This window comes from Rattus rattus, chromosome 3 (genome assembly GCF_011064425.1).
Source record: "Rattus rattus isolate New Zealand chromosome 3, Rrattus_CSIRO_v1, whole genome shotgun sequence".
Lineage (NCBI taxonomy): Eukaryota > Metazoa > Chordata > Mammalia > Rodentia > Muridae > Rattus > Rattus rattus.
The window spans coordinates 50142962-50155138 of NC_046156.1; the positions used below are offsets into that span (position 1 = coordinate 50142962).

General features: G+C 42.5%; 1 protein-coding gene across 1 annotated transcript in view; it reads left to right on the top strand.

The window, feature by feature from the left end:
* Positions 1-6772, top strand: part of Gnai3 (G protein subunit alpha i3) — a 37133-nt gene extending 30361 nt beyond the window's left edge. The window contains exons 6-9 of the mRNA XM_032897491.1: positions 635-764; positions 1154-1307; positions 4426-4635; positions 4728-6772. Coding sequence (XP_032753382.1) covers positions 635-764; positions 1154-1307; positions 4426-4616 — 475 coding nt within the window. The 3' untranslated portion in view covers positions 4617-4635; positions 4728-6772. The remainder of the gene's footprint in view (positions 1-634; positions 765-1153; positions 1308-4425; positions 4636-4727) is intronic.
* Positions 6773-12177: the final 5405 nt, after the last annotated feature.

Genomic DNA, 12177 nt, shown 5'->3' on the forward strand with positions numbered 1-12177 from the left:
TTTAAGATGGTTAGACGGTCTTGCCATGTAGCGCAGGCTGGCCATTCTTCCATCTCAGCCTCCTAAATGCTGAGATTATAGTCATTCTCCCTAAACCTAGCAGAAGATCTCAAAATCATAAAGCCTAAAATCAAATTTATTTTTTTCCATAATTCTCTTCATATGTTTTTCATTAACACAAGGCAAATAAACTTTGGGCTCAGAATGCAAATTGGGTATTCAGAAACAAGCCAGTTTGAGAGTCAGAGTGGGGCTGTGAAAAGTATATAGAGACTGGTCTCAGTGCCAGATGGTCTAGGGTAGTGCCAGGCACCATAGTAAACACCGAACAAATACCAGTTGTTGTTATGGCTACGGTTATCTTAAGCTACACTGTCGAGCTCCTCTTCCTTTACTTCATTTTGGTTCTTAACTCTGCCGACTGGGCGCCTCCGGTACCAGTGCTGGAGCGGGCGCTCAGCTGTGGCTGTGCTTTTAGCCACCGACAATGGTTTAGACACATGGATTTGCTGCTTGTCTTTTCTGTTACAGATGGGGTTGAGTGTGTGATAATGGGAGGTTCCAACCATGACAGTGTAGAGAGAAGTAAGTGTAAGTGTGACATCACTGACCCTGCCTTTCTTTCCCTACTCAGAATGTTTGATGTAGGTGGCCAAAGATCCGAACGGAAAAAGTGGATCCACTGTTTTGAGGGAGTGACAGCAATTATCTTTTGTGTGGCTCTCAGTGATTACGACCTTGTTCTGGCTGAGGACGAGGAAATGGTACGTTGAAGCTTTGGGTAGGAAGTCCGTCTGACACAGCTAGGAAGTGAGCATGACTCCGAGGAAGATGGGCTGCCACTGTCTGCTCACGGACCAGAACTTAAAACCCTTTGTTTTCTTGTCAGTGGGTTAGATCTCCCAAATCATCGTTCCATGACACATTTGCTCTTGGTAGCCACAGTGTGTGCACAGAATTACATCTTGTCAGCCACTTCTTCTCTTCCCTAACCCCAAGAATTATGCAAATCAGGACTGACTGGACTTCAAGTCACATTAGTATCTACCCTATTTCCATGAATTCACTTTGCTGCTTTAAAACCTCTTGATATGTCATTTAATCTGCTTTTACTTCTTGCTGCTAACCTGTCATAACCCTGTTTGTTTTTCAGAACCGAATGCATGAAAGCATGAAATTGTTTGACAGCATTTGTAACAACAAATGGTTTACAGACACTTCAATCATTCTCTTCCTTAATAAGAAAGACCTTTTTGAGGAAAAGATAAAGAGGAGTCCATTAACAATCTGTTATCCAGAATACACAGGTAAAGGGCATGAGGTTCTGTTGGAGCTGTGGATCTTAGGTCAGTGACCGTCCGCTGTCCTAGGACTTGTGCATTCACTAACAGTAGTAGGCATCTCAGGAAAATCCTTAAGCTTACAGTGTTGCTTCAGAGACCAGTGTTCTTATTTTTGAGGAAAATGGGATACAAAAATGAAATTTTGGCATATGTCCAAAGAGATATAAAAACACTTTTTTAGTGGAAGTTATTAGGCAGAATAGAAGCACTTAGAGAAGAGGCTTGCATGTAAGACAGTCTGGAGGCTGAATATTGGCCTGACTTACTCTGAAATGGAGAAGGGGCATATGGTGGCTGTGGGATGTGATAGTGGAAGAAGCTGGCCCCATGTCTCACACAGTGGCTGTGGGCATGTGGTGTATGAACAGCAGTCTAGCAGTGTAGTGACCACAGTAAGGACTGCCTGAGGGTGCAAATACAGCTTTTTGGTGAGCCAGGATCTCACCTTAGAAGCCAAGGACAAGGATACGAGGGGCTAAGAATGAAGGTGAAAGATGGCATTGCCCCCATTTCTGTGTCTCTTCCATTAAAACAATGAGGTAATACTGGGTTTCCTTAACTTCAAGTTCTGGTTTCTTTGGAAAAGATTCTGATTATGGCTAAAGAAAGTAAAACATCGTAGGCCAGTCAGTATTTGAAATTAGGGATCACATACAATGATTGCAGAACTGCACCATTGTGAAAGCTGTTTCTGTGGAAGGGGGTTTTCACTATCTGAGACTCTGTGCTTTCTTTTTATAATAAAGTGAAAGATTCAGCACACGTTAGGAAGTCAAAGGTGTCTGCACTAACGTCTCAAAGTTGGATGCTTTTTGCTATGTTCTGAACTTACATTTAGGAACATTGGTTTAGAATTATCTGTGGAATAATCAGAGATGTCTGTTAGGTAGTGATACTTAGCTGGGAACATAAGGAGAGGTTAGGTTAGATATATAAATTTGAGAACAGCAGTAATTGGAGATAAATGAAGTTCCCAAAAAGACGACAATAAAATGAGAAGAGAAAAAGAAAATGAGACAAGCACTAGCTACCAACAGGAGAGAAATAAAGGTTTATAAAGGATATAAGAGAAAAGAACCGGACTATCTTAAAAAGGAAGGGGAGTGCCCAGTGAGATGGCTCATCAATAAAGGTGCTTGCTTCCAACGTGACAACCTGAGTTCAGTTCTTGGACTTCGATTACAGGAGAGAACTGACTCCTGAAAGGTGCCCTCTGACGGCCACATGCACCCTGTGGCATGTATGAGCCCATATACAGACACCTGTAACCGCTTGTAAAAACATATGTAGAGTACTTGTTATTTTTTTTAGAAAGAAAGGAACATGTTTGCACATCACTAGTAAGGAGTAGTCAGCAGTGTCATGTGCAGATAAACAAGTGACACTGGGAAATGGCCTTTGGAGCTGACTGTTCCTTGCTTTGGCTTTTCTAGACAGGGTATCTCTGTGGAACAGTTCTATCTGTTCTGGACTCCATTTGTAGACCAGGCTGGCCTCTAATTCAGTGATCTGCCTGCCTCTGCCTCCTAAATGTTGGGATTAAAGGTGCGTGTCACCTGCTTGGCCCAAGTTGACTCTTAAAGAGTAGTGAGAGCAGAGCTGGGTGTACCAGGTAACTGTGGGCAAGCAAGCCTGGGCTCCCTGTGAGCAGTGTGGGTTAAAGGGGAGGTGAACCAGGTTACTGAGGGCAAGCCTAGGCTCCCTGTGAGCATGCCAAGTGCTGGAATTAAAGGACGCGCCACCACTGCCCAGCTAAGCACATCTCTTGAACTCTAAACTAAAAAGGGAAAGTGAATTTTATCCAGTAAGAACACAGACTGATACCTGGTAACCAGGACTGTAGGAATCCTCAATCCTTAAGTCTCAGAACAAAGTGACTCTCTGAGTTGGAAGCCAGCCTGGTGTAGAGTGAGTTCCAGAACAGTGAAGACTACACAGAGAAACCCTGTCTTAAAAAACCAAGACAGGTGGGGGTGGGGGTGGAAGGTCTAGGCACCTAACAAAGTAGTCTTCCTTGGTTCTTTATTTCATGTGTTCTTTCTTTCGTGAGCTCCCCTCTTTCCCAGACTTGTTTATGCACTTATTTGATATTTCTTGTCATGCATGATCTCACTGAAAATAGTCTCTGGTTTATGAAACAAGTGTACATTGTTTTGATAGTGTCCCTGAAACAGGCAGTTTCTAAGATCGTGTAGAAGGCTTGGGCTGGTGAGATGGCTTAAGCAGTTTAGAGCACTGATTGTTCCTACAGAGGTCCTGAGTTCAATTCCCAGCAACCACATGGTGGCTCACAACCATCTGTAATGGGATCCGATGCCCTCTTCTGCTGTGTCTGAAGACAGCGACAGTACACACACACACACACACACACACACACAGACACACAGACACACACACACACACATAATAAATAAATCTTAAAAAAAAAAAAAAGAAGGCGGCTTAGTGTTGATCTCCTCGTGCTTCTACTCCTTAAAAAGCAGCAGCTCTATTGAGAGAATTATCCTTTAAAGTGTGTTATTAGTTGTGGATGAGGACCATGCCTGCATCCCAGCAAGCACCTGGGGTGATGAGGTAGGAAGTCAAGACTTTGAAGCCAGTGCTGGGTGAGGTGGGGCTGTGTCAAAGTTTATAATTAGGGTTCCCTTGTTTCCCATCTGTTAGTCTGCTTTCACTGGTTCCTCTTTAAGATTGGAAATATTTTGAAATAAATGCTTTACCTTTTTGGAACCCTTATTTCAGGATCACTCCAAGGGGCAGACTGAGATTTTAAATGGTTGTTTTCTCTAGAAACATAATGGCCTACTTTTCTAGTTCTTTTGTATACTTTCTAGATTACGAAGGAAGTGAAACTTGTTTTCCTCATTCCTTTTGTGTGATGGTTTTATTTTTGTTTCAGTGTGAGTCTTTCTCATGAAGAATCTAATGACTACAGAAAATCCTAAAGATAATAGAAACAGAGGAAGAACTCTGTATTCAGTCATGTGGTGTTTCTTTCCTTAATTAAATGCTGATGGCCTAACTTAGCTGGGTGCAGGCCGCTGTCACAACCTGAGTTGACAGTGTTGCTTATCTGGTTCAGGTTCCAATACGTACGAAGAGGCAGCTGCTTACATCCAGTGCCAGTTTGAAGATCTGAACCGAAGAAAGGACACCAAGGAGGTCTACACTCACTTCACCTGTGCCACAGACACCAAAAATGTGCAGTTTGTTTTTGATGCTGTTACAGATGTCATCATTAAAAACAACTTAAAGGAATGTGGGCTTTACTGAGAGGATGGCATAGTAAAAGGTAAAATTTCAGACAGTTTAGTTACAGTGCTGGGGGCTGGGTGGGATGGCTTTGTAAATGGTTTTCTAATTGACAGTGTTTTCTCTTTTTAGCTACTACAGGGAGGAATGTTGAGACCAGACATCATCTACTGTCTCTTGGGTCAGCGACAAGCATGACAGGACCAAGGAATGGCAACAGCATGTAGAATCTTTAGCACAATCTTCTGTATTAGGAAATGTTTAATTGGCATGAGAAGAGATGATCGAGTCAGACATGGAATTGGACAACTGTAAAGTACGACCGATCATCAGGGCACCGCTTGGACTTTAAATCTCAATGTTTAGGGCATATTGAAGTCGAGGTGCTGCATTCCAGAACTTAAACTTGTAGCTTACTGTTCCCCGTCTTTTTAACAAATGACCAGTAGTTAATTTCTAAGGTTTTTCTCATCAAGAGAACAATACCTAAAAACTCTTACTTGTTTGCAAAAGAATCTTCTGAGGACTCAGTCTTAACTATGCACACAATGTAGCCAGACATCTTGAAAATATTCCTCTTAGTAGGAACTGTTTGTTTTTAACTCTTGGAATTGTCAGGAGTAATATTCCACAGCTAAAATTCTTCCTGGTTATTGGGACTATATTAATAGAGCTTTTCGGAATGAAGTTTATGTTACTGTCGTGTTTAAAGTACCACAATGGCTTCTAAACAGCATTCACTTTGGAGAGCTGTACAGTAAGATTCTAGCTCTCGTTTCTTAAGCTTGCGGTTGGAAGTTAACCTTGTTTGTGCTGATTACCAAATTACTAGATGAATACTGATGTAATATGATAAACTGCTCTTGGGTACAGACACACGCAAGATAGCTGTCAGTTAGAGATGCAGACTCAAGTCACTGCTAAGTTGAGAACCAGTGACTTGCTGCTACAGATCTACCAAGGTGACCACATTGATTCTTGCCTGTTTGTCTCAGTCGTGAGGAGGTTTTGTATAAGGTGCCCCTTGTTTTCCATCTTTGTGGCCTTTTTTGCTAGGAGACATCTAAAAGTATAACAACTGTGCATGCCTTTCCTTTGTAAATGTGGTGCCAAATCCCTGCTTGCTGTCATTGTCACTGTATCGATGTTAACTGCAGTAGCGGCCCTTGCTGTGTTCTTTTTCTAAGACTTGCATTCTGGGACTCTGTTCCACTTTGTCACGTGTACAGACTTTAATCTGTTACAGCTGGCAGCAGTATTAACGCGGTGAGTAAAGAGCCCAGGATTGCTCCTGTTTGTAACCAGTCCTTTCTGGAAACCCTGTCTTCTGTTTCTTTTTGCCCCTGCTGAGTGTTCTTTGGCCTTTGAGAGTGGGTTTAGGTAGAAAAGTGTTTTTGAAAGTCTAGTTCCTTGATGTAATAGTATTATCAAATCTAGGGCTGGGGGCTTTATGTCCAGTCTGTGCAAGTCATACAAGTGTCTGATGTGTACAGCTTGCTTGCGCTGAGAGCTTCAGGCCTCTTGTACAGACTGTATCAAATGTCATTAAACACTGAGTGGACCACTGAGGGACGGCAAACAGAGGATGCATTTTGAGCATTTCAGATCAGTAGTTTGATCAGTGCCTTTTGAGGTCCAGTCTTTGTGGATTGGATCCGTTCATCTTTTGATGTTACCTCCTACTCATTTGAAAGAAGGTTGGTGGTCAGAACTGCTTTGGGAAGCAAGCCACGGTGATCAGTGCCTTCATTGGCAGCTTTTACCATTTTTAATTCTTACGTGTTTTGCAAAATCATTATTATGCAGACAGTATAACTGTTATCTTACAAATATTTCCATAGGGCTAAGAAAGTGTCACTTGAAAGAAAAGTATTGATTTCAATCAGCGATTGACTCAATTCCCACAGTGTAGGGGTTAATAAGTCTTACTCTCAATTTATCGTTCCTTTGTTGTATTCTGTAATATAAGAACATCTGGGAATGCGAACTAGTGGAATATGTTTTCATAATTTTTCTATACTTTGGGTTTAATAAAATGGTGTTGATAATCTAAAATAATAGATCATCCAAATTTAATTTTACTTCAGAATGCATTTTGTATTTTCATTTGAATGTCTATTTTTTAAACCTTTCTGTTAATTAAAAATAGAAGTCCTTCACTTCTTCGCCTCTACACACCACTTGGATTTGCCTTGTGTTTACATGAGCTCGTTCTGACTTTACCACCCAGGTTCCTTCCTTTAGAACAGAGGGAGGTCATTGGAGTTTTCAAATACGACCCAAGGGAAAATGCTCCAAAGCTGTCTGAAGATTGTCTCTTGACTCACCGTGGGCTTTTAGCCTGTAAGGTCTAGACTTTCTCCTCACTAAAGTGGACTTTGAAGAACATTTCCTAGGCAGAATCAGAATGTGGGAGTGAAGCATCCTAGTAGCCTGGAGGAAAGAAAGGTTGATCCTTAGAGTTAAAGAAGCCAAGTTAGGTGTTTTCTCTGGAAAATGCTCATGTTTCATGGTGGGTAGTGTTTACATCGAGGTGGCCAGACCTTTGGACCATCCTGGATGTCAACTAAGAACATTAACGTTTCATTAATAAAAAACAGTAAGTAGACCTTAGTTGGGAGAATGGCAGCAATGGTCTTTGTTGTTGACAGCCACCTTTTCTCGTGAGTGAAAGCATGGATGGGTAGGTATTCTCCTAATGGACTCTCCTTTAACTTATCAATTCAAGCTTGTCCTACAAGCCTCTGCCATGAAATTCCAGAAACTAATATAGTGGTTTGTCAGTGGATCTTGACACAATATTTTCCATCTTGGATAGTTTAAGTTCTAAATTGTACAGCTGTAGCTCACGGTATCATTTAACCAATGGGTTGTTACTATTTACAAGGTGCTGAAGTCATACAGTAAGTAGACCAATTTTAAGACATCTAAATTCTCATATATATCATTGTACATATATTTTTAGGCTCTTTAGCCAAAAATACCTGCTGGCTTCTAATTCATCCACTCAGCACACGCCCCTCCCCGGCCCCGCCATTGTTTATACTTGTGGTTTTAGGCAGCTCTTTGGCTGACATTTGGATCTCTGTCCACTCGTTCAGCACTTGTTGCAGGATTCCTCGGTGGATTGAAGGCACATGGAAAGTCTCGTTCTGGTTAAAAACCTTCCTGCCCCTCTTCCAGATGGTAAGGTCGTTGATCAGAGTCCTCTAGTCTACACCAGCACTTGGGTTGGTGTCAGCACCTGGACTCTTACATTTCTTATGTTTTACTGACTTGAAGGAAAATGTTATTTTCTTCTGCCTCTATTCCCAGGTAACTACTGTGTTCTTCCTCCAACTCCACAGTACAAACCAGAGACCTGACCCGGGTCAGACACAGCTCTCCATGTGACTCTCTGACCTCATACATTATTATATTGTTCCCGGTACGCACAAGAGAAAATACAGATCGTCTATCAGCTTGCTGTGGAAGCTTGGTTTTTATGTGGATTATTAGGAAACGAAAATACAGATTTTCTAGATTAGGAAACTGATTTCCAGAATGGCCAAGGTCTTCATTCATTTAAATATACTCACCCCCTTTTTGTGGAGGACAACATACTTTAGAATGAGTCAGGGTAGGTAGTACAATTTTTTTTCCTTTAATTCCATGTCTGGGCCTGACACTTTAGATCTTCTCAGGAGTAAGAGGTCACACCCCAGGTACATGGCTAACTTACATAGATTCTCCCGCTAAACTGAACTAAATTAAAACTCAAAGGCATCCTAGAGAAATGTGCTTTTTACTAAATTGCTTAAGCAGCTGTGCCAGTAGTTGAGGGCAACAGAAGAGACTCTGATATTAAGAATACATTTATTCATTAAAGAATAGGCATAGTCTCAAAGTCACGAGTGAGTGACTTAGTTTTTATCCCCCCCCCCCCCGGAGCTGAGGACCAAACCCAGGGCCTAGTTTTTATTCTTATCAGTAATTTAGAAACACTTCTGGGGGTTGGGGATTTAGCTCAGTGGTAGAGCGCTTGCTAGGCCCTGGGTTCGGTCTCCAGCTACAAAAAAAAAGAAACAAAAAAAAACAAAAAAAAAAGAAACACTTCTGGGTTCCCGGGAGATGGCTCAGGAGTTAAGAGCATTCTGCTCTTCCCAAGGACCTGGCTTCAGTTCCCAATACCCACATGACAGCTCACAGCCGTCCAAACCTCTAGTTCCTGGGACCCTGACACCCCCTGAAGACGCCAGATAAAAGTGGTACATGTACATAGATGTAGGTAGGACAGTCATACGTAAAAAATAAAAATGACCCTTGTTAAAAATTATTTTACACGTGTCTGCAAAGTGCCTTTCATACAAACAACTGATGCGAGGACGGTTGGGTCAAAGTACGTTTCCACATCTTAGGTGCAGAGTACTTAGTTCTCTTCAAAATTTCAAAAAAGACTTGGACACCCAAACATGCGTTTCTATCTACTTCATTTGTATATAGCATTTATATATATTTAGTGACAGGTTTGACCGTCTTGTGACCAGTGACTTTATGTAACAATGGGGGAGTATGCACTTGCAGGTCACAGGGTAGCAGAAGTGATTTTCCTGGTACACTAGTGCAGCGTATTAGCATTGGCCAAATTGACCCGTGTTCTGGCTTAGGTAACTTACCTACCCCCAGGGCCACCTCTGTGGGACTACTCGGGCATTTTCACTGTTGAGATTTCCCAAAGGTGAATGGATACGCAAGAAATTACTTTTTCTTTCTTCTTATCTTTATTCGTGTCAGACAACAGTCCTGATAGCTCTTAGAAACCTTAGGAAACAGAATCACCTGGAGCAGCGCTGAGTTCCGTTCTTTCCTTGGCTTCTCCCTAAGCCATGAACTTTCTGAGCAGGTCACTTTCTGGCTTACACTGCTCTTATGTTGTTCAAAGATGGGCTACACTAAATTGTTCTAAGTGCGATATTCTAGAGTTCTGGCCAGATAGAACATGTGGAGATGGGATGTGCTTTATGATAGTCAGAATTTGACTACACTACAAGAAACAACAACATGTCATACAACACACAGACTTAGTTAGTAGCTGGTGCATAGCCTCACTCCCCCATATCCATCGTGAGAATTTGTTTATCCTGTGAAGCAGGGTAAAGGTCTTTGTTTTATATTTCAGCCATCTTTATTTTCCATTCTTGCTGGTATGTTCCCTTCCTCTAGCTCAGTATGCCTATCTTACCTCACAGAAACGTCATGTTGTCACCAGGCCACACCACCAGAGGCCCTGGCACTTGAAGTCCCTGGCCAGCTGGGAAGTCCTGCTAGAATCCGTGCTGGGGGCTGTGCTGGGCAGAGAGGACAGTGGGAGATCAGTGTCCTTCACGATTGGCCCCCTTCTCCCAGCACTGCCAGCATTCTGGTCTGTGGCATATCTTCAAGTAGAGAGAGAGGCTAGAGTTCCGTTGTGGCACCTTGAGAGTGACAGGGATACTGATTCAGTGGTGTGTTACGGTCTAAGTAGGGACAGTTAAAGTATGTGAGTCTCTTATATTGCTCTCAAGGCCGATGGCTGGCACTGCTGTCATGCGTCATCCCTTTACCCTCCAAGTGTACCAGCATAATTCTAATTATTTTCCATTATCTTTATTGTAGGAAGAACACATAACAAGAGGCCCCAAGTTTTATAGTTAAGTGTCCAGTTGAAGAGCATTAAGTCCATTCCACCTTTGCACATCCATCTCCAAAATTGACTTCCTCTCTTAACTGGAAGCTCTAACTACCAAACAGTCACTTCAGCTCCCTCTTCCTTCCAGGGCCTGGCAACCATCATTTGTAATTTTCTTTTCTGGTTTTACATAGTTCAGATAAGTGGATCTATACAGCATTTGTTCTGTCATGTTATAGTATTTTTTAAAAAGCAACTATCAGATTTCTGTGAAACTTAGCAGTCTATTCAGGTTGTCACCAGCGTCCTTTAATCATGCTGTGGCAGGGAAATGCATACCAGTCTTTCACTGCCATCTAAGACCACCCTAAGGTCATGCCATCAATCAGCCAAATTTGCTTATACTTTTACAACTGTTAATTCTGTTAGGGAACCTACTCATCTTAGTCGGGTTCCTTTTGAATTCAGATTTTTTTTTAGATTGATTTATTTATTATATATAAGTACCTTGTAGCTGTCTTCAGACACACCAGAAGAGGGCATCAGATCCCATTACAGATGGTTGTGAGCCACCACGTGGTTGCTGGGAATTGAACTCAGGACCTTTGGAAGAGCAGTCAGTGCTCTTAACCGCTGAGCCATCTCTCCAGCCCCTAAGTAAGTTCACAGTAGAAGAAAATAGGCTTGGTATCTGTTTTTATTAGTGAAAAGAATTTCTGTCAGCTTATAAAGAATATTTCATTTAGTAGTAATTTCTAATAAGGCAGAAGAAACAAAAGATAACAGAATATATGGTGTAGATGTGGTTTTAAGCCTTTTTGTTTTCTATACAAGCTTTCCGTGTACATAATCAAAATGCCTGAGATAAAAATAGGCCATTTAGCCTGGTATGGTTGTGCATGCCTTTAAGCCCAGCAAAAGGGAGGCAGAGATAGGTGGGTTTTTAACAGCAATCGGGCGGGCGGGCAGGCAGGCGGGCAGGCAGGCAGAAAGCCAAAGCAGGCTGTTCATGCAGAAGTACAAATTGATTTTGTGGCTCTGCAGTGGAGTGGAGGGACATTCTCAGCCTGCCAGGTTAAGCTGCAGTAAGGGTTAAAGCAACAGTAACTATGTTTCCCTCTCTCCTTGGAGAGGAGTCCCGGCTGAGTTTCAGAAAGTCATTCTGACTTTGTTCTAAGGTACAGATGTGTGGGTGACCAGGGCCCAAGGTGTTAGGCTCTGCAGCGGGGCACTTTAACTTGAAAACATTCTATGTGGGTATCCACATCCAAACATCAATTAAAGAAACAGCGGGACACGGTCCTTTAAGGAGTTGCTGTTCTATGTTTCCCTAGAAAGTAATTTTGTGAGATGTGCATGCACGGCAGATTATGTGAATTTGCAAGCTGGCCAAACATTAAAATGCCGGTCGGAAAGCAGGAGAGGACGAGGGTGCAGCTCTGGTTCTGGTGAATTTTATGGTCGAGTTGCATTGATTCTTACACTAAAAGACAAGTCTCGTGTGAATGTTAGCGGCCAGAGAGATCAAAAGCGCAGTCCAGCTAAGTTCAGGGGAAGCGCTCCTGTGTGGAGCATGTGGGGCAAACTTGTTTGGGGCCTGAGTGGACGATCGTACTCGGGTTCCTGTTCTTTTGAGGTTTCATTATGTTGCCCTGGCTGGCTTAGAACTCAGAGATCCTCTTGCCTCTGCCTCCTGAGCACAGTTCTGGAATTAAAGCTGTGTGACAGCGCTCCTGGCTGTTTCTCAGTGTCTTAAGCTCCAGAGTCTACAGATAATACAATTGTTTCATTTGCTTGTTTCCTCTGTGACTCTGAAGGATCAGGGTGAGGGCTCCGTGGTTTAGAAACACAGGCTGCTCTTCCAGAGAAGCCGGGTTCCATTCCCAGCACCCACATGGTGGCTCACATCATGTGTGACTCTAACTTCAGGGGTCT